Source organism: Gopherus evgoodei, chromosome 18 (assembly GCF_007399415.2).
Source record: "Gopherus evgoodei ecotype Sinaloan lineage chromosome 18, rGopEvg1_v1.p, whole genome shotgun sequence".
In the NCBI taxonomy this organism is placed as follows: Eukaryota; Metazoa; Chordata; order Testudines; family Testudinidae; genus Gopherus; species Gopherus evgoodei.
The window spans coordinates 8,995,237-9,014,775 of NC_044339.1; the positions used below are offsets into that span (position 1 = coordinate 8,995,237).

Genomic DNA, 19,539 nt, shown 5'->3' on the forward strand with positions numbered 1-19,539 from the left:
AGAAAAAGACCCAAAAATTGGGATTATCTCTATAAAATCGGGACATCTGGTCACTCTAATTGTAAGTGATGTTCTCCTCTGGACAAAGACTTGAGTTTCATATTATGCTTGCTTGACTTTTCCCCCTCTGTGTTTCCTTTTTTGCCATTCATGCTACTGAACCTTGCAGGCCTGGGGAATTTCTTCATCTCCGTTTTCCAAAGTGGTTGTCTGGCATCTACTCTGTGGCCTTAAAAGAATAAAATTGATCTTTCCTCTTTGTGGATCTGTTACTGAGCCACTTGACTGTACTGGACCTGATCCTCAGATGGTGGAAACTGGCAGAGCTGGCGCGAGGCCTTTATGCCTAAAGCAAACACAACAGTTGCCTGCCTGACAATATGTTTCACCAAAAGAAAACATTTACTTAGAACCCAGAGCCCCGATGAGCTCCCATAACTTCTAATAAATAAACAGAAGCATCCTTTGTGCCCAGGAATTTATAGCAATAATCGTACCACAGTAAGACCACACTGATAATAATACAGAACCATTGAACCAGAAAGTCCCCAAAGTGCTTTACAGACTGCAGCAAATGGACTGCTCGGTCACTGCTGAAATGCATCCACTTCTGGGGAGGAAGACAGCACCCAGCCTATGTCGGACACGCTAAACAATCATTCATAGGGAAGAAAGGTAATTATTATAAGAAGCTAGGCAGTATGTATGTACCAAGGTTTGAATTTGGTCAAGATATCAGGACCAACACTCTGCTTAGCTTTGTAAAAAGCTCTCTGTGGTCTTCAGTGGGGCAGGAGCTCATCTATCCACATTTTTAATCCAAGCAAGGACACCTCCAACAGCATATTCTCTTTAAAGCCGTCCTGGGGCACTGGCTCAGGACTGACTCACAGGAAAGAATGTCACCTACGGAATCGCTAGCATCGCTTCTGGTAGCAGCAGGCACTTCCTAGCAGGTATCCCACCCAGGCACTGAAAGCTTGCCCATGTTGGTGAAATTACATGAGACTGCAAGCTGAAAGAGCAGGGCTGCTCCTACAGATGCTATCTGTCAATTTTGGAAGCTGTGAGTGCTCTAGAGGCTGAGAGGTGAGTCAGGTTTTTGATCTCTTGCTGCACAATGTTGAAGTGACTGCAGATGAGGAAGTACTGCCCCTGCCTGACATTACTGTCTATCGATGGTATTTCTAAAGCAGGGCTCACAATGGGATCTATGCACTGGAGACCAATGAAAGGGCCTGATCCTTCAAGGTTCTGAGTGGGAGGCGTTTCACGGCCTCACTTCCCACTGATCTCCTGCAGCGCTCCCAGCGGGTGTTCACCACTTTGCATAATGAGGGTCAGTGACAGCACTGAGGGTGCCCCAAAGGGCCAGACCTTTCCAGTCTCCCCACCCTGTTCCAAAGCATGTGTTTATTTTCATTCACCTAATTTCTCCTCCTCATCATGTTTCCTCTTTCTTTTTATCCTTCCTCCCCTGTGCGACGTCAAAGCAATAGACAAACCTGATGGGCTGATGCTGGGTCATGACAGCTGGAAACAATCTCACCAGGGCTGGTCTATCCTGCCCCCTTCAAGCTGGCAGTCCTGGGTCCCCACAGTCATCCCATGAGTGCATTTTGTATTTGTGGGGGGCCCACCCAGAGAGAAGAACGGATTGGTCAGGTCATTGGGTGAGCATTGCTATCATTTCACTGCGGGCCCAGGTTCATCTCTGAAAATTTTCTGGAATGCTTGCTGGAAATCTTTTACTATAGGGAATCGGTACTGGATTTATCTGGGTCCCCCAGTATGAACACAAGACAGACACTTTAAACAAAGACACGCCACCGTGTTAGGTCTGAACAGAGTTTCCTCTAGCAATGGCTATAATATGTACAACCAAAGAAGTCTGCGTTTCATTCATTCTCTTCATATTTCTTTCCCATTTGCTGGCCACAATGTCACTGTTGATTCCAGCGAGTCCTGTCTTGCCTGAACAATCCAATTCATTACACATTGGTGACTTCCAGGCTGCCAAAGCGTTCCAGGCGGCATTGCTCTGGCCTACTTAGCTTCAAATCCTCACAGCACTCTTCGTTTTTGAGAGATCCGTAGTCATCATGGAAATCAGTGTCTTTTCCACTGAATCCCCTTCCAATTTTCCCCAGGGGAAGCTGCAAATGAAATCAGAGGAATGTAAGGATAATCTCCATCATTGTATGGAGATTTTTAAGAGCAGGTTAGAAAAACACGTCAGAGATGGTCTAGATAATATTTAGTCCTGCCAGGAGTGCAGGGGACTTGACTAGATGACCTCTTGAGGTCCCTTCCAGTCCTATGATTCTACTGTCTTGGGGAGAAAGAGACAGGATGCATGATATTGTCATGGAGGGAAGGGGGCACTAGATTTGCTTAATCAAGAACTGACCCAAAGCTCCTTTTAAATCCACTTACAGTCAGGAGTAGGATTGTAAAGATGTCATTGCCGCAGAGTTCCGCATCACGAGAGCTTCCAGATCCAAATTTGCTCAGTAGACAAAGCAAAGGTTTGTTTCTCTAATTGCTAGCACTGGAAACTCAAATCTGGAATCTGAGGGCATGTCTACTTACTTGGACTCAGTCTAAGGAGCTATTTAATAGCAGTGTAGACTGGAGCTCGGGCTATAGGACACTGCAAGTCGGGAGGATCCCAGAGCTTGGGCTCCAGCCTGAGCCCAAATGTCTGCACTGCACTTAAACAGCCCCTTAGTCCGAACCGCATGAGCCCAAGTCACCTGGCACGGGGCAGCCATGGGTTTTTAATTGCAGTGTAGACATGCAGCAGACAAGGCTCTTGCTCTCAGGGATAAGTTGGCATAGCTCCACTGCAGCCAACAGAGTGACGCTGATTTACGCCAGCTGGTCCGGAGAGTCCAACCTTGTCAGTTCTGCCTTTTGGACCAATAGCGTTAATAACGATTCTGTAATCAGAATGGCACCAACACCTGTTGATTCCTGAGGCAGTACCAAATCCAGCTCACTCACCCATAGCTGGACTGGCTGTTGTATGAGGAGACAAGAATGTTTGTTTGAGTGACATCAGCAGGGCTACATTTGTGTTAAGTAAGAAAAAAGTATTTTTTTTTTTAAAAAGTGTAGTAATAAGCAGAAAAGTGACTCGAAATCTGGCTCATCTTTACACTACAGATCTGGTTCCCTGAGTCTGTCTTACTGATACAGGTTCCTATTGCTTTTGTACGCTTACCTTTGCCCAGCCAATACAGCTGCAGGAGAACAAGGTGGATCTATTCTGGCTCAGGTGTCCTCAATAGAATTTTTAACTAAGTTCTCTCTGCAGGTTCCTCATTGCCAGTCATATCCGCGCACAGCTTGATTGTCAGCTCCCTCGCTGAGGGGCCTGATTCTGCCACTTGTACTCAAGGTACTTCTAGTCAAACTACCCAAATAATGAGGCACCACTCAGCGTGAGTAAGGGTAGCAGAATTAGGCCCTCCATTTGCAGGGCTGGTGGTTAGGAATTTATTATTATTTTGTGCTTATAATCTAGGTGACTCTAACCTCAAGTCACTGAGCTGTAAGAACCAGGGAAGTTCCAGGGTGGCATTTTTACAGTTACTTTTCGGAGGAGAATCCACTCACACTTTAAAAAAATGCCTTGTCTGATTACAGCCTCACATTAAGGCTTGAAATATGTTTGCCTAGTTTGCATCCTGCTCCATATTTCCAAACAACCACCCTGCAGCTTCCACCAGGGACTCCGCGTTCTCTGTCTGTTCTTCCTAAGGAAGAGGTTGGGAGGGATGGTTTCAGAATCTGTCCTGAAGTCCCCCATTGTTTCCCCTTTAACTCTAAAGACCCAGGGCCAGTTCCTCCATGGGTGTTAATCAGTACAGCACCATTAAAGTCAATGGCGAGATTTCAGTTTGGATCAGCTGAGATTCCAGCCCTTGTTTCAGGCTGGCCCCGTCTTCTAGCCATCTGGAGTGGCATGGCACATTGCCAGTCAATGGAGTTCATGATACTGGCCAGCAGTGGGCGCTAGAAAGCAACATAAGATACTAACCCTACAAAAGGGCTGAACCAGTGCTCCCTTGAGATCTCTAGAGAAAGCTTTGACTCTTTCCAGCCATTGCACTGGGGTGCCTTAGACTGCTGGCCCAGCACCTATGTGAATAAGAGTATTTCCAAATATTTCTAAAACTATTTTAGAGTATTTCTAAGCTATATATAGATATGTTGAGATATTTATAGAGATATCTAGACGGAGAGAGAGAGAGATAGAGAGAAAGCGCAAATTATTAAATGAATGCAATTACTTATTTCATTAGCTCACACATGCCTTTTCTGAGTATCTACATCCCCAATTATCATGGTGATGAAATGACAATTCCAAGCAGAAAATCAGTCATTTCCAGCCGGGAGAAGGAAGTCAGTTGGACTTAGTGATTAAATGGCCCAGCCTATGCAAGTTATAATTGGTTTGTTACTGAGTTACTCATCACATAAATTCCAGGCTTAAAAATGCCAACTTTCCCTGGACACAAAAAGGCTTTTCAGTGCCATTTAATTACCTTAAAGAATATGATTTATAATCACCCATCTTGCATTATGCTGCTTAATGCCCTTACTCACGCACCTGGTTGATAACTGTTATCATCATCAGTGGGGAAAAATGCAGAGGGGTTTACTAGGGCACTCTAGAGTTGTACTGCCTGTCCAGTTTTTCATGGGTCTCTATCTGAACCTCCATAGGCTGTACTGATAGGACCATAAAAGTGAAGAGATAGAACTTCAAAGGGAGAACAGCAGGAAAAGGGGACCTGATCCAGAGTAAGCAGTAATCAAGTCACATTTTCAAAACAGCTCAGGCCCAGATTTTTCAATCGTATTTTGTAACCAGTTTGGACCGTAGTGTCATATTTGCCTCCCCGCCAGCCTCCCCTGTAAAAATGTGAACAGACTTACCCTGCTTGCTTTGCATTTTAAGCTGTTCCCCTCCTCCTTGCTCTGCCTGGTAGCGCTGGAGGAGCGCCTGAGCGAACCCTGTTTGAGGAGAGTCGATATTCCATACCGGTCGCTCTCTAGAACACCTGCAGGGCTGAGCAATGAACATACACTCAGCTCACAGCAATTTTTAATGTGGAGTCAGCAAACAAAAGAGCCACGTTCCCAAACCCTTCCAGGTTGCGGGGGGAAAACACACCAAACTGAACAAGTGGTGGCTGGATTTTTTAAAAGGGCTGGTTCATCCGATGACCAGTTAAAACATGCATCCATGACAGCCAATAATTGAGGCTCAATTTTAACATACATGCTAGGGCAGGATCTCATGCTGCACAGTGTATTCTGATGGCCGCAGGGATCAAGAAATAATTTCTTCTCTCCTTCTCTGTGTGTAGAGGTGCATATTAGGCCAAGTATATGGCATTTTTGCCTTCCTCTCAAGCATCAGGTACTGGTAACTGGCTAAAAGTCCCATGAGCCAACATTGTCTGCTAGAGTCAGGCCCAAAACAAAACTTCAACAAACCCAGTATTTGTGAAAGGCCAGATTCAGAGCCAGACTTTCCACCCGGCCCCCTGTGTCTATCATGAGATGAAAAAAAACCTGGCTCCACGTCCCCAGAAGCTTCAGAAGAGGTCAGCTCCATCTGTGCTCTGACTTGGCACAGCAAATTCCTGCTTCCCAAAATAATGAACTTCAGGCAATGAACAGCACTCTGGGCTTTCCAGCTGGATATAAATGAGGGTGCATTTGCCAAAGAGAGATTTTACAGGGTGCAGGGAGGAAGACATAACAGGCCCCTTTCCCATCTGTGCCGTGACACAGTCCAGTCCTCTCCATTGCTCGCAGTTAACATCACCTGCTTCTTGCTGCCATCCAGTCACTTTCAATTTGCCTTCCCATCAATCGACACCCTGGCTTTCTACCTCCCAGAAGCCATTCCCGCCCAGTGCCACAGTCCCCGGCAGCCATGTTTTCTTCTCGCTCTGCAGTGTTAAGTGGTGGTGACACTGTGGCACACGGAAATCTTTTTGCTGCTCCTCCGCTCGCTCGAGGGATGCAGGGTCCAAGTAGGGTGACCAGATGTCCCGATTTTATAGGGACAGTCCCGATATTTGGGGCTTTTTTTTATATGGGCTCCTATTACCCCTTACCCCCGTCCTGATTTTTCACACTTGCTGTCTAGTCACCCTAGGTCCAAGTCAGTCCTTGCACCTGCCTCGCTTTTGTGCCTTTCATGGACATTCCCCTTTTCTTCACAAGTGTCATTTGATCTCACAAGCCAATCTCCGGTGGCCAGCAGTGACTCCATTCTCAGTCAGCTTGGGGCCAGGGTCGTTCAGCCTCCCCACTGTCAATGCACATGCTTTGATTTCACACAACTGCTTGGGAAGCGACTCTTATATCACCAGCCTTTCCGTCTCCCCCTCTTCCTGCTGCCGGCTCACTAGCTGCTAAGCTGGTCTTATTCCCTCTCTGCAGGAGGGAGAAAAAGACGGTTACTCACCTTTGTAACTGTTGTTCTTCGAGATGTGTTGCTCACATCCATTCCAGGTAGGTAGGTGTGCGCGCCGCGCGTGCACGTTCGTCGGAAACTTTTTTACCCTAGCAACTCCAGAGGGCCGGCAGGTCGCCCCCTAGAGTGGCGCCGCCATGGCGCTCTATATATACCCCTGCCGGCCCGCCCGCTCCTCAGTTCCTTCTTGCCGGCTACTCCGACAGTGGGGAAGGAGGGCGGGTGTGGAATGGATGTGAGCAACACATCTCGAAGAACAACAGTTACAAAGGTGAGTAACCGTCTTTTCTTCTTCGAGTGATTGCTCACATCCATTCCAGGTAGGTGACTCCCAAGCCATACCTAGGCGGTGGGGTCGGAGTGAGAAGTCGCGGCACGGAGCACTGCAGTTCCGAAGGCCGCATCCTCCCTCGACTGCTGGACCAGGGCGTAGTGGGAAGCAAAAGTGTGGACCGATGACCAGGTCGCTGCCCGACAGATTTCCTGGATGGGCACACGGGCGAGGAAAGCTAGCGACGACGCCTGCGCCCTGGTAGAATGCGCAGTCACACGGCCCGTAGGGACATGGGCCAAGTCATAACAGGTCCTGATACAGGACGTAACCCAAGAGGATACCCTCTGGGAGGAGATAGGGAGCCCTTTCATACGATCTGCTACCGCCACGAAAAGCTGGGGGGATTTTCGGAAGGGCTTAGTCCTCTCTATGTAGAACGCGAGAGCCCTACGGACATCCAGCGAGTGGAGCTGCTGCTCCCTGCCTGAGGAGTGAGGTTTTGGGAAAAAAACCGGAAGGAAAATCTCTTGGTTGACGTGGAAGGCTGAGACCACCTTGGGCAGAAAAGCAGGGTGTGGTCTCAGCTGCACCTTGTCCTTGTGGAAGACCGTATATGGGGGGTCTACCACAAGAGCTCGGAGCTCCGACACCCGTCTAGCTGAGGTGATAGCCACTAGAAAGGCAGTTTTCCAAGAGAGGTAGAGCAGGGAGCAAGTAGCTAACGGCTCAAAGGGGGGCCCCATGAGCCGGGACAACACCAGGTTAAGATCCCAGGTTGGAGCAGGGGGACGGACGTTAGGGAATAAACGTTCCAGCCCTTTAAGGAATCTCGACACCGTCGGGTGAGAAAAAACGGAGCGACCGTCCGCACCCGGGTGAAAGGTGGAGATAGCTGCTAGGTGGACTCGCAACGACGATAAGGCCAGACCTTGCCCTTTGAGGGACCAAACGTAGTCTAAGATTTCGGTTACCGAAACTTCCATAGGGCGGAGATTTCTCTCTACGCACCAACAGGAGAAGCGTTTCCATTTCGCCGAATATGTGGCTCTTGTGGACGGTTTCCTGCTGCTCAAGAGCACCTCTCTTACGGGCGTGGAGCAGCGCAGCTCGGAACCAGTCAGCCACGCAGGAGCCACGCCGCTAGGTGCAGCGACTGCAGGTCTGGGTGACAGAGGGTCCCGTGGTCCTGGGTAATCAGGTCCGGATGAAGGGGCAGGGGAACTGGGTCGGCTATGGCCAAGTCCAGCAGCATGGTGTACCAGTGCTGCCTGGGCCATGCCGGGGCCACCATGATCACGAGAGCCCTGTCCCTGCGCACCTTCAGGAGGACCTTGTGGACCAGAGGGAACGGGGGAAATGTATAGTACAGGTGGGTTGACCACTGGATGAGGAAGGCATCCGCTATCGACCCCGGCTCCCTGCCCTGAAAGGAGCAGAACGCTTGGCACTTCCTGTTCCCTTTGGACGCGAAGAGGTCCACCCGGGGATAACCCCACCTCCGGAAAATGGAGAGAGCGACGTCCGGGCGAAGGGACCACTCGTGTGACAGGAAGGATCTGCTCAATCGATCCGCCAGAGTGTTCCGTACTCCAGGGAGGAAGGAAGCCCTGAGGTGAATGGAGTGGGCTACGCAAAAGTCCCAGAGTCGTATCGCCTCGTGGCAGAGGGAGGAGGACTTGGTGCCTCCCTGCTTGTCGATATAGTACATGGTCGTCGTGTTGTCCGTGAACACGGCGACACAACGACCCTGAAGCTGATGACAAAACGCTTGACAAGCAAGGCGGACCGCTCTCAACTCCCGCATGTTGATGTGGAGCCCCACCTCCTCCTGGGACCACAGGCCCTGTGTCCGCAGGGTCCCTAGGTGGGCCCCCCAGCCTAGATCTGAGGCATCCGTTGTCAGGGATACCGAGGGCTGAGAGGGGTGAAAGGGAAGACCCGCACATAATACGGACTGGTCTAACCACCAGCCGAGAGAATCTAAGACCTTCTGGGGGATTGTGACTAACATGTCTAAAGGTTGCCTTGCCGGCCTGTAATGACTGATAAGCCACAGCTGGAGAGGCCTCATGTGGAGCCGAGCGTAGTCGGTCACAAAAGTGCACGCCGCCATGTGGCCTAACAGGGCTAGACATGTCCTCACTGACGTCAATGGGGCTGACCGCAAACGTTGAACGATCGCCGCCATGGTCTGGAACCGTTGCAGAGGCAGCGAGGCCCTGCCCACAGTGGCATCCAGGACGGCCCCGATAAATTCCACCTTCTGCGTGGGCCTCAGAGTGGACTTGTCTGTGTTTATCAAGAGGCCCAGACTTGCAAATATGGCGGTGATCATGCGGACATGGCTGTTGACCTGCTGTTCCGACGTGCCCCGAATCAACCAGTCGTCCAGATAAGGGAACACGTGGACACGGTTGCGCCGAAGATGCGCCACGACAACTGCCATGCATTTTGTAAACACCCTCGGGGCCGTGGACAGGCCGAATGGGAGGACTGCAAACTGATAATGAAGAGCCCCCACAACGAAGCGGAGAAAGCGTCTGTGGCGCGGCCAAATGGCAACGTGGAATTACGCGTCCTGCATGTCGAGGGCGGCGTACCAGTCTCCTGGATCCAGGGATGGAATAATGGTCCCCAGGGATACCATGCGGAACTTCAACTTCACGAGGTATTTGTTGAGTTCTCGCAGGTCGAGGATAGGCCTGAGGCCCCCCTTGGCCTTGGGGATCAGAAAGTAGCGGGAATAAAACCCCTTGCCTTTCTCGTTTTCCGGAACCGCCTCTATAGCTCCTTTGCTGAGGAGCGTCTGCACCTCCTGCCGAAGGAATTGCTCGTGAGAGGGGTCCCTGAAGAGGGACGAGGAAGGAGGGCGGGAAGGAGGAAACGAAACAAACTGCAGGCGGTATCCCGTCTGCACCATGCTTAAGACCCAGCGGTCCGATGTTATTTGGGACCACGCCGGGAGGAAAAACGAAAGGCGGTTTGAAAACGGGGGGGAAGGATCCATAGGGGAAACTGTTACCGCGCCCTCGGGCGCACCTTCAAAATGAAGGCTTAGGACCAGGCGGGGGTTTTGAGGAGCCTTGGTTCTGCCCCCCTTGGTTCCCAGACTGCCTGCGCTTGCCGTTCCTGCCGCGGCGCCTGTAAAGGTCCTGCCGCTGGCGGAACTGGGAAAACGGCCTACGTTGTTGCTGTTGTTGCGACCTAAAGGGTCTACGCTGCGTCACGGGGGTGTGCATCCCGAGGGACCGCATGATGACCCTGTTGTCTTTTAGACTCTTGAGTCTGGGGTCTGTCTTATCGGAAAACAGGCCCTGGCCTTCGAAAGGAAGGTCCTGTATAGTGTGCTGGAGCTCCGGCGGAAGGCCAGAAACCTGCAGCCAGGAGATGCGACGCATCGTAACTCCTGACGCGAGGGTACGGGCAGCCGAGTCCGCAGCGTCCAAGGAGGCTTGTAAGGCCGTGCGTGCGACCTTCTTGCCTTCGTCCAAGATGGCCGTAAACTCTTGGCGAGCATCCTGTGGCAGCAGCTCCTTAAATTTGTCCACTGCCACCCAGGAGTTAAAGGCGTATCTGCTCAGCAGGGCCTGCTGGTTAGAGACCCTGAGCTGCAGCGCCCCAGCCGAATACACCTTACGGCCAAGGAGGTCCATCCGCCTGGCCTCTCTGGACTTGGGGGCCGGAGCCTCCTGGCCGTGACGCTCCCTATCGTTCACCGATTGCACCACCAGTGAACCGGGAGTCGGGTGAACATGTAGATATTCGTATCCCCTAGAAGGGGCCATGTACTTTCTCTCGACTCCTTTCGCTGTCGGAGGGATGGAGGCCGGGGACTGCCAGATAGTATTGGCGTTGGCCTGGATGGTCCGTATGAAAGGCAGGGCGACCCTGGTGGGAGCATCAGAAGAGAGGATGGTGACAATTGGATCCTCTATCTCCGAGACCTCCTCTGCCTGCAGACTCAGATTTTGAGCCAATCGCCTGAGGAGGTCCTGGTGCGCCCTGAGATCCAGCGGGGGGGGACTGTTGGAGGAGGTACCCGCCACCGCCTCATCCGGGGAGGAGGATGATGAGACCCCAGGCACGAGAGTGTCCAACTGAGGGTCTTCCTCAGCCCTCGCCTCTGCCTCCGGAGCCACAGCGGAGTCCTGCTGTTTGGACCCTTCCTCCCCTTCCGGGGAGGGAGGGGGGCGAGACAAGGAGGCTTCAGGGGCCCTACGGTCCGCAGTCGCCGGTCTAGCAGGGAGCTGCTGGGGGCCCTGGGCCTGATGGTATGCCCAGGGTGTCCAGAATCCCCACTGTTGTGGGCCTTGGTCTTGCAGCGGCGGATCCCCGAACAGCGCCGCCTGCCGGTCGGTGCCCAGCGCATACCCGCTGTCCGTCTGGGAGGATACGGACGGCTGTCTCGAGGGCCACGGTGGGGCCGACCCCGGATGGTAAGGGTCTGTGCGGGCCGGCACGGAGGATCGTCTCGGTGCCGGGGACCGGTGCCGGGAGTCATATCGGTGCCGGGACCGGGATCGGGACCGGGATCTGTCACGGTGCCGGGATCCTGATCGGTACCGGGTGCCGCTTCGGTACCGGGACCTGCCACCAGCTCGGTGCCGGGAGGTCGACCGGGACCTACCACCAGCTCGGCGCCGGGAGGTCGACCGAGACCGGGACCTGCCACCAGCTCGGTGCCGGGAGGTCGACCGGTGCGGCGAGTAGCGTCGGGACCTGCTCCTGGAGTCGCGGTGCCGGTGTCGCCGACTGGAGCCTGACCGCGACCGCCTCGATGCCGACCGTTGCCGCGAGTGCGACCGGTACCGCTGAGGGGAGCGGTGCCGGGACTGCGAGCGGCGTCGGGATCTGGAGCGCCCAAGACGTCGGGACCTGGGTGGCGAACGACTGTCTCTGGGCGGCGCCGACATCATGGGCTTGCCTCTGGACACAACCCGCACCGGAGGTACCGGGGGTGGCAGCCGAGTGGGCTCAGTCAGGGCAATAAGGTCCCGAGCCGAGGCGAAGGTCTCCGGTGTGGATGGGACCGCTACCTCAACCCCAGATCTCATGGGGGAGCTCGGCGGCACCGGACTCAACGGACCCGCCGGGCCCGGAGTCAACGGTGCTGACGGTGCCGGCGGCGCCGCGGCCGATGTCGAGGCCGGGCGCTCAAGCCGGGTCTGCCTGGCCGGAGTATCAGACTTCGACGGCCTTGACTCTGATTCCAGTGCCGGAGATGGTCGGTGCCGAGGAGTCTTCTCGGTGCCGGAGCGATCCGGTGCCGGTGCCGATACCACGGCCTGCGAAGCCGACGGGTCAAGTGCCACCTCCATTAGGAGAGTTCGGAGCCTCTGATCCCTCTCCTTCTTTGTCCTCGGCTTAAAAGCCTTACAGATGCGGCACTTGTCGGATCTATGCGATTCCCCGAGGCACTTCAGGCACGCTTCGTGGGGATCGCTGGTAGGCATGGGCTTCTTGCAGGCCGCACACTGCTTGAAGCCCGGCGAAACAGGCATGAGCCTGGCGCCGGGTGCCGGGAAGGGCTAAGCCCCCGGCGAAGAACTACTTAACAACTATTTAACTAAACTATCTACTTAACAAACTAATTAACAACTATAATGTTGAACTAGAGATGAACGATAGATAAACGATAGAGAACTAGGAGAGCTAGGGACGTGGAGGACAGCTAAGCCGCGCTCCACAGTTCCAACGACCGACACGGCGGTAAGAAGGAACTGAGGAGCGGGCGGGCCGGCAGGGGTATATATAGAGCGCCATGGCGGCGCCACTCTAGGGGGCGACCTGCCGGCCCTCTGGAGTTGCTAGGGTAAAAAAGTTTCCGACGAACGTGCACGCGCGGCGCGCACACCTACCTACCTGGAATGGATGTGAGCAATCACTCGAAGAAGAACCATTGTTGACAACTCAGGATTCCTCTAATGGGAGAAACGGATTCAAGATGGCGCCTCCTGGCTCCCCCTCTGTGAGGTTCCCCTCAGACACCTCATTATCTCTGATCATCTCATATCCTGCTTCACCCCTGAACGGGTATAGCCTGGAGAAAGCCAGAGTAAACTTCCTCTCATTGCCCCTCTATCCTGAGCTGAAGGGACCATCTCTGGAAATGAGGATGGGAACATTTTCCAGACACTTAAGAACAGCCACACTGGGTCAGACCAAAGGTCCATCTAGCCCAATATGCTGTCTGCTGACAGTGGCCAATGCCAGGTGCAACAGAGGGAGTGAACCTAACAGGTAATGATCAGTGATCTCTCTTCTGCCGTCCATCACCACCTTTTGACAAAACAAGACTAGGGACACCATTCCTTACCCATCCTGGCTAATAGCCATTAATGGGCTTAACCTCCATGAATTTATCCAGTTCTGGCCCTGACCTCTTCTACCAGTTGGGACAATGGACTGAAAACCCCCAACTTATTCTATGTAGGTCTCCAAAGACCTAGTAAGATGGTAGCATCTTTAAAGTTTCTCCTGACATGCTGGATTTGAGCAGCTGACCTAGCGGTGAAATCCTTCCCATCTCATTAGCAGTGCCATGAGCCATCCTTTGGATAGCTGGTTTTGGTGCCAGGAGGGTGGGCTGTGCCTTAGCCATTCTGGCTGCGTGACAGTAACAGAGCACTAATCAGGACAGGCAGAAACATCGCTGTCTAGTGGATGGGTTCTGCAATGTACAATGCTGCCTGCCATCCCCAGCGCAACGCCTTCTGCTGTCAACACGTCTAATTGCTTGTACAATATTGACAGTTCAGAAACTCCAGGGCTCCCAATTTGCCTGGGCTCTTTGGGGGTGTGTGTAGTATGTGTGTGCAAACAAAAGCACAATATTTGCACTGTGAACCATCTGTTTTGGGTGAGTCAACTATCCAGAGCCATCTGTATAGTCAGGCCTGCAGAAGCTTGAAATCTCACTGTCTATGCTGGAAATTTGCAGGAGAATTCCCCTCTCAGCTCTCAACTGGATACTTTGCATAAATCCTGCTTGTGTGGACGGAAGTGCCAGGCAGAGAATGAATGCCGTACACACCATGCAGACCTGCAGTGCAGAGGCCTCTACTCTACGTTGCCTAAGGTAACAGAAGTCCAACTCAGCCTGTTATAGAAAGTTGTTTGTAAAAGTCAGCAAAAAGAGGAGATAAACAGCCTGATACTAATTTGAGTGTTTAGGTTGCAAGAACTATGCTAAGGGATCTGCAAGGCTCCTCGCAATGTCACAGGGCAGCGTGGGAATGAGCGGAAAGATTCTAGAGATGGGTGAAAGATTTATGCTGGAAAAGAGTGGCATGTATTTCCATTTCCTTGGGCATCATTGACCTGGGGTGGGGTGTCACCACATGGATGCTGGGGAAGAGGAAAGCATGGACTGCAAGGAGTGAGCTTCACCATAATGGCTGCCACCCTCACCAGCACTTGGAGCCCCAGGATCCACCAGGACACTGTTGGGCCTTCATCATATTGATCCTGAGAGCCATCCTGACTGGACCAGGCCAGAGAGAGGGAACCAATGACATTACCAGCTGCCCCAGCTTCAGCTCAATTCGGAAAGATGTCTGGCACGTGGGAGACTTTGGTTCCTGCTGTCATTCCCTCTTTCACGTGTAATTTTCCTTCCTCACCTTAATTCTCCTCTTCTCTGTCTCTCCTCTTTCTAAAAATTGTCTGGCTCAGCTGGCCAAGACAACTCCATCTTTGCAACACTGCTGGAAGCCTGGTGACCAGAAAGACAAGCTAAACGCAATGCCCTAAACAGCCTGTTGTGGGAACAAGCTTGGAGTAGCTGATAAGACATCAGGCAGTGCCTGCATTTTTCCAGCAGCAAAGTTGCAAGTGAAAGTCAGCACCAGAACCAGAAGCTGTATTTTCTAGTTTAGCTGTTCCTTTCTCTCCCAGTGTGCGCACATGTGTGTTCTGTCTTAAAGAAAACAGGACTGGATGTCACCAGCAGCAACAATACCCGCCCCACACCACCGCAGCTAAGGTCGTCTCTTTTTCACATCCAACAGGACAGTTAATATTCTCTGAAAGACTGTCATGTGGGGGTGTCTTCCTACCAACAAATACTAAATACAGCTCAAATGAGTTTTTAACGGGTGGTTGTTACAATCAAAGTAAGCCATGATAATTTGAGACAGACTTAGGGTGACCATATTTCCCTATGCTGAATACGGGACACCTGGTGAAATTACTCATATTCAAATGGCAGTCAATCAGAACTACGCTGCATAAACATTCAAATTAACATCAAGTTGACTGAGCCCGTTAAAAAGAAATACTGAGTAGCTGGATGCTTTTTATTTACCTTCTTATCTTTAAGGCTTTAGGGTTCCTACGGGGAGAGGTGACACACACACACTCCCATACCCCTCTCTCACTGGGGGGCATGGGTGTGTGACTGACCAACCTGACCCTCCCTTCCTGGTGGCTAGCTGGGCCCCCGGGATGGACCTGCCTCGCCTTCTACCTGGTGCCACGTCTTCCCAAGGCAACAGGTGGCAGGGGACACACCGGGTCACATGCCCCCCTCCCCAGATTTTGGCCAGGATTCATACCAGAATGTGGCCAGCAGCAGCCTTGTGGCATGGCACGGGAGGGAAGGGATAGGAACTGCTTCCAGCCGCAGTGCTGGGGGTAGGCGAAAGGGATGACCAGGCCCATGTCTTTGCAGAACTCATCTCTTCCCACCCCCCACCCTGCTCCCCTGGGCTGGAAGCAGCTTGTCCCTTCCTGCCCACACAGCATCAAAAGGCAGCTAAAATCTCCAGGCTGATGCTGGCCACCAACATAACCCAGCAGCCACCTGTCCCCCGATTACAGCGCGGGCAGGAAGGGGTTAAGCCCTAAGGACTCACTGTGCACGAGGGCCCAGGGAACCTGACTGCAGGGGCTTCAGCGAACCCAGCCAAAGAGGTGGCTCAGCAGAGGAGGGTGCCTGGGGATGGAGCGAGTGAAGAGGGTCCTAAGCCCCTGCCTGGGGGCTGCTGTGGAACCCGCAGGGTCGGGGTGTGAACAGGCTGGAAATCACTTCCTCCTGCCACTCCAGGGCTTAGCTGAGGGGCAGGGTGGCTTCCCCTTGTCAGCGCGGTGTGGGGCTTTGACATATGCAGGGCTTGGCTTCTCCTGGCCAACGCCCCAGGCTGCAGGGTCTGGGCCTTTCCTAGGGTACCAGCTCGGCCAGAGGCGGTGGGGAAAGGAAGGAGCCTGCCGGCTAAGCTGTCGGTGAGTTGAGTGCTCTGCACAGCTCTGGGAGCGGGACACACCCCGTGGGGGGGAGATGGAGGAAGAGCAGGGCTGGGAGGAGTGAAAGGGCAAAGCAGGGAGAGGACAGCAAGCGGGGGAGCATGTAAAGGGCCGACGGGTGGGCAGCAGAGGCGACACGTAATCAGCCACTGCCTGGCACCTACCAGCACTCACCAGCCACAGCAGCTCACAGTGTACTGCCAGCGCCGGCCGGAAACGGGCAGGGGGGCAGGGCCCTGCTGGCCAAGAGCTGGCATGCAGCAGGGGCTGCGCTGACAGACCAGCAGGGCCCCACGCACTGTAGTTTTGCAAACCCATCAGCCTTGCACACCCACCCCCATCATCGGCCATTGGACCCCCCAATCACCGCTGGCAATGATGAAGGACGACATTTGCATCCCAGCCGACTCTGACCTCCCCAAAGCACAACAGCCGTGAGAATGGTACAAATGCTTCAATAGATTAGATTGGATCTACACAGTTCAGCTACAATCACAACAGCTGGCTGTATTCTAGCCTCAATCTACAATCATTGGGTATCAGTGTGAATGTTGTGCAAAGCCTGATGGGAGAGACCCACCCTTTATGAAACCTCTGCCCCAATCAGAACTTTCAGCGGGACCTCAGAGCTCGTCCGCTGTCCATTTATCAGCATTTCATCCATCGGTAGCAGCAGGCACTCAGCTTTTTCCATCTACAAATCAATAGGAGCGAAACACATTCCCAGTGTGGAGGGCCAGCACAAGGCTTATGCACCACTTAAATCGCACTTAATCCCTCCAAACTGAGCTTTATCCAACACTTACGTGAGGATCACTGTCTTGGACAACAGATATTGACGCACAGAAGCCTACAGCTGAAAGCACAAGTCTCTACAGTTTGAACTAAAAAGCCAGATTCTGTAGCAGGGACTATAACACTCTCATATCCTGTGTGAATTAGGCACACAGGGGGCACATAATAGGCACTGACTAGTGGGTTACACAAGAGATTTGTGCTGGCTTTCTGATAATGGAGAATTTCACACTGGGATTGTAATTCCAAGCCAGTGGTACACAGGACATTATTTCAGAGCTTCAGAGAGTTTAAGACAAGAAGGTACCATTAGATTATCCAGCCTGACCCCCTGTATATCGCAGACTATTAAATTTCACCCAGATACTCCTATACTAAGCCCAAATACATTAGTTAGATTAAAGAGTTTCAGTCCCCAGGAGCCACAAGGAAAACAAAGGAGATCGAGATTTTGCCAATGTCTGAAGCCCTGCAATGGCATGGGATTGGTTAGGTGAGCTAAACCCAAATGATCTCATCAGGCGAACCATACCCCAGAGGAAAGAAAATACACCACACAGTCCCTGTCAAGCTCGCCTAGGAAAAAATTCCTTCACAACCCCAAATGTTGTGAGCAGTTAGACCCTGAGCATGTGAGCAAGACCACCAGCCACGCATCCAGATGCTTAATACTTCAAACTTGTGTCTGTCCATCTCTTCATTTATATAGGACCAATGTATCTTAGATGCCTATATACAAATGTGAGAAGTATGGGTAGTAAGCAGGAAGAACCGGAAGTGCTAATAAATAAATACAACAACTATGACATTGTTGGCATCACTGAAACTTGTTGGGATAATACACGATTGGAATGTTAGTATGGATGGGTACAGCTTGCTCAGGAAGGATAGACTGGGGGACAAGGGAGGAGGTGTTGCCTTATATATTAATAAAGTACACACTTGGACTGAGGTGGAGATGGACATAGGAGACAGAAGTGTTGAGAGTCTCTGGGTTAGGCTAAAAGGGGTAAAAAACAAGGGTGATGTCATGCTAGGAGTCTACTACAGGCCACCTAAACAGGTGGAAGAGGTGGATGAGATCTCTTTTAAACAACTAACAAAATCATCCAAAGCCCAAGATTTGGTGGTGATGGGGGACTTCAACACTATCCAGATATATGTTGGGAAAATAACACAGCGGGGCACAGACTGTCCTATAAGTTCTTGGACTGCATTGCAGACAACTTTCTATTTCAGAAAGTTGACAAAGCTACTGGGGCGAAGCTGTTCTAGATTTGATTTTAACAGATAGAGAGGAACATGTTGAGAATTTGAAAGTGGAAGGCAGCTTGGGTGAAAGTGATCATGAAATCATAAGAGTTCACAATTCTAAGGAAGGGTAGAAGGGAGTACAGCAAAACAGAGACAATGGATTTCAGGAAGGCGGATTTTGGCAAGCTCAGAGAGCTGATAGGTAAGATCCCATTGGAATCAAGACTGAGGGGAAAAACAACTGAGGAGAGTTGTTTTCAAAGGGACACTATTAAGGGCCCAAAAGCAAGCTATTCCGCTGGGTAGGAAAGATAGAAAATGTGGCAAAAGACCACCTTGGCTTAACCACGAGATCCTGCATGATCTAAAAAATAAAAAGGAGTTGTATAAAAAATGGAAACTAGGACAAATTACAAAGGATGAATATAGGCAAACAACACAGGAATGCAGGGGCAAGACTAGAAAGGCAAAGGCACAAAATGAGCTCAAACTAGCTATGGGAATAAAGGGAAACAAGAAGACTTTTTATGAATACATTAGAAGCAAGAGGAAGACCAAGGACAGGGTAGGCCCACTGCTCAGTGAGGAGGGAGAAACAGTATCAGGAAACTTGGAAATGGCAGAGAAGCTCAATGACTTCTTTGTTTCTGTCTTCACAGAGAAGTCTGAAGGAATGCCTAACATAGTGAATGCTAATGGGAAGTGGGTAGGTTTGGAAGATAAAATAAAAAAAGAACTAGTTAAAAATCACTTAGAAAAGTTAGATGCCTGCACATGAAAATGGAGAGCTGCCTAATCTTTGTTTGATGTGTTGCACATACTCCTTGGAAGCCAGTCTGAAAGTAAAGCTCTCCATAGCTAATAATAAATAATAATAATAATATGTCCTGCTTTGAGCCCATTTGAAGTGCAGCTGGGCCACAGCCAGTGGTGGAGTTAGAATTAGTGGGGCCCTGGCCCAGCTTCATTTTTGGGGGCCCCCCCCTCAGGACCCAGCCAAGAAAAAGAACATTCTCTCTTATCTCCCACCATTTTTCATTCTTTTTTTTCTTCATTCTCTTCCTATATAATAAGTAATGGGAGGTAAATGAAAATAAAGTGAGATACCTTGATTGGTGCAGGAAGTTGGGATGTGGGAGGGTGTGAAGGGTGGGGGCTCTGGGAGGAAGTTTGGGTGTGGGGTGTAGGCTCTGGGCTGGGGTGCAGGAGGGAGTGCGGGCGGGACAGACTCCGGGAGGAAGTTTGGGTGTGGGCTCTGGGCTGGGGTTTGGGGTGCAGGAGGCAGTGCAGGGGATGGGCTCTGGGACAAAGTTTGGGTGTGGGCTCTGGGCTGAGGCAGGGAGTTGGAGTGTGGGAGGGGGCCAGGAAGGTGGTGCTTACCTAGGGTGGCGTGGTTCCCAAAGCACCCGGCACCTCCCCTTTTACAGCAGCTCCTAGGTGGGGCGGACCAGGGGGTCTCCGCGTGCCTCTG

General features: G+C 51.8%; 1 protein-coding gene across 6 annotated transcripts in view; it reads right to left on the reverse strand.

The window, feature by feature from the left end:
• Positions 1–68: 68 nt before the first annotated feature.
• The window catches only part of KAZN (kazrin, periplakin interacting protein), a 719,120-nt gene continuing 699,649 nt past the window's right edge, over positions 69–19,539 (reverse strand). For 4 of the 6 annotated variants that reach the window (XM_030537471.1, XM_030537474.1, XM_030537475.1 and 1 more), the window contains 2 exons: positions 4,948–5,080; positions 72–2,156 (listed from right to left, as the gene is read on the reverse strand). In XM_030537471.1, coding sequence (XP_030393331.1) covers positions 1,992–2,156; positions 4,948–5,080 — 298 coding nt within the window. In that variant the 3' untranslated portion in view covers positions 72–1,991. Of the gene's footprint in view, positions 2,157–4,947; positions 5,081–19,539 lie in introns of all 6 variants that reach the window. The other 2 variants (XM_030537473.1, XM_030537472.1) reach the window with 2 other exon arrangements.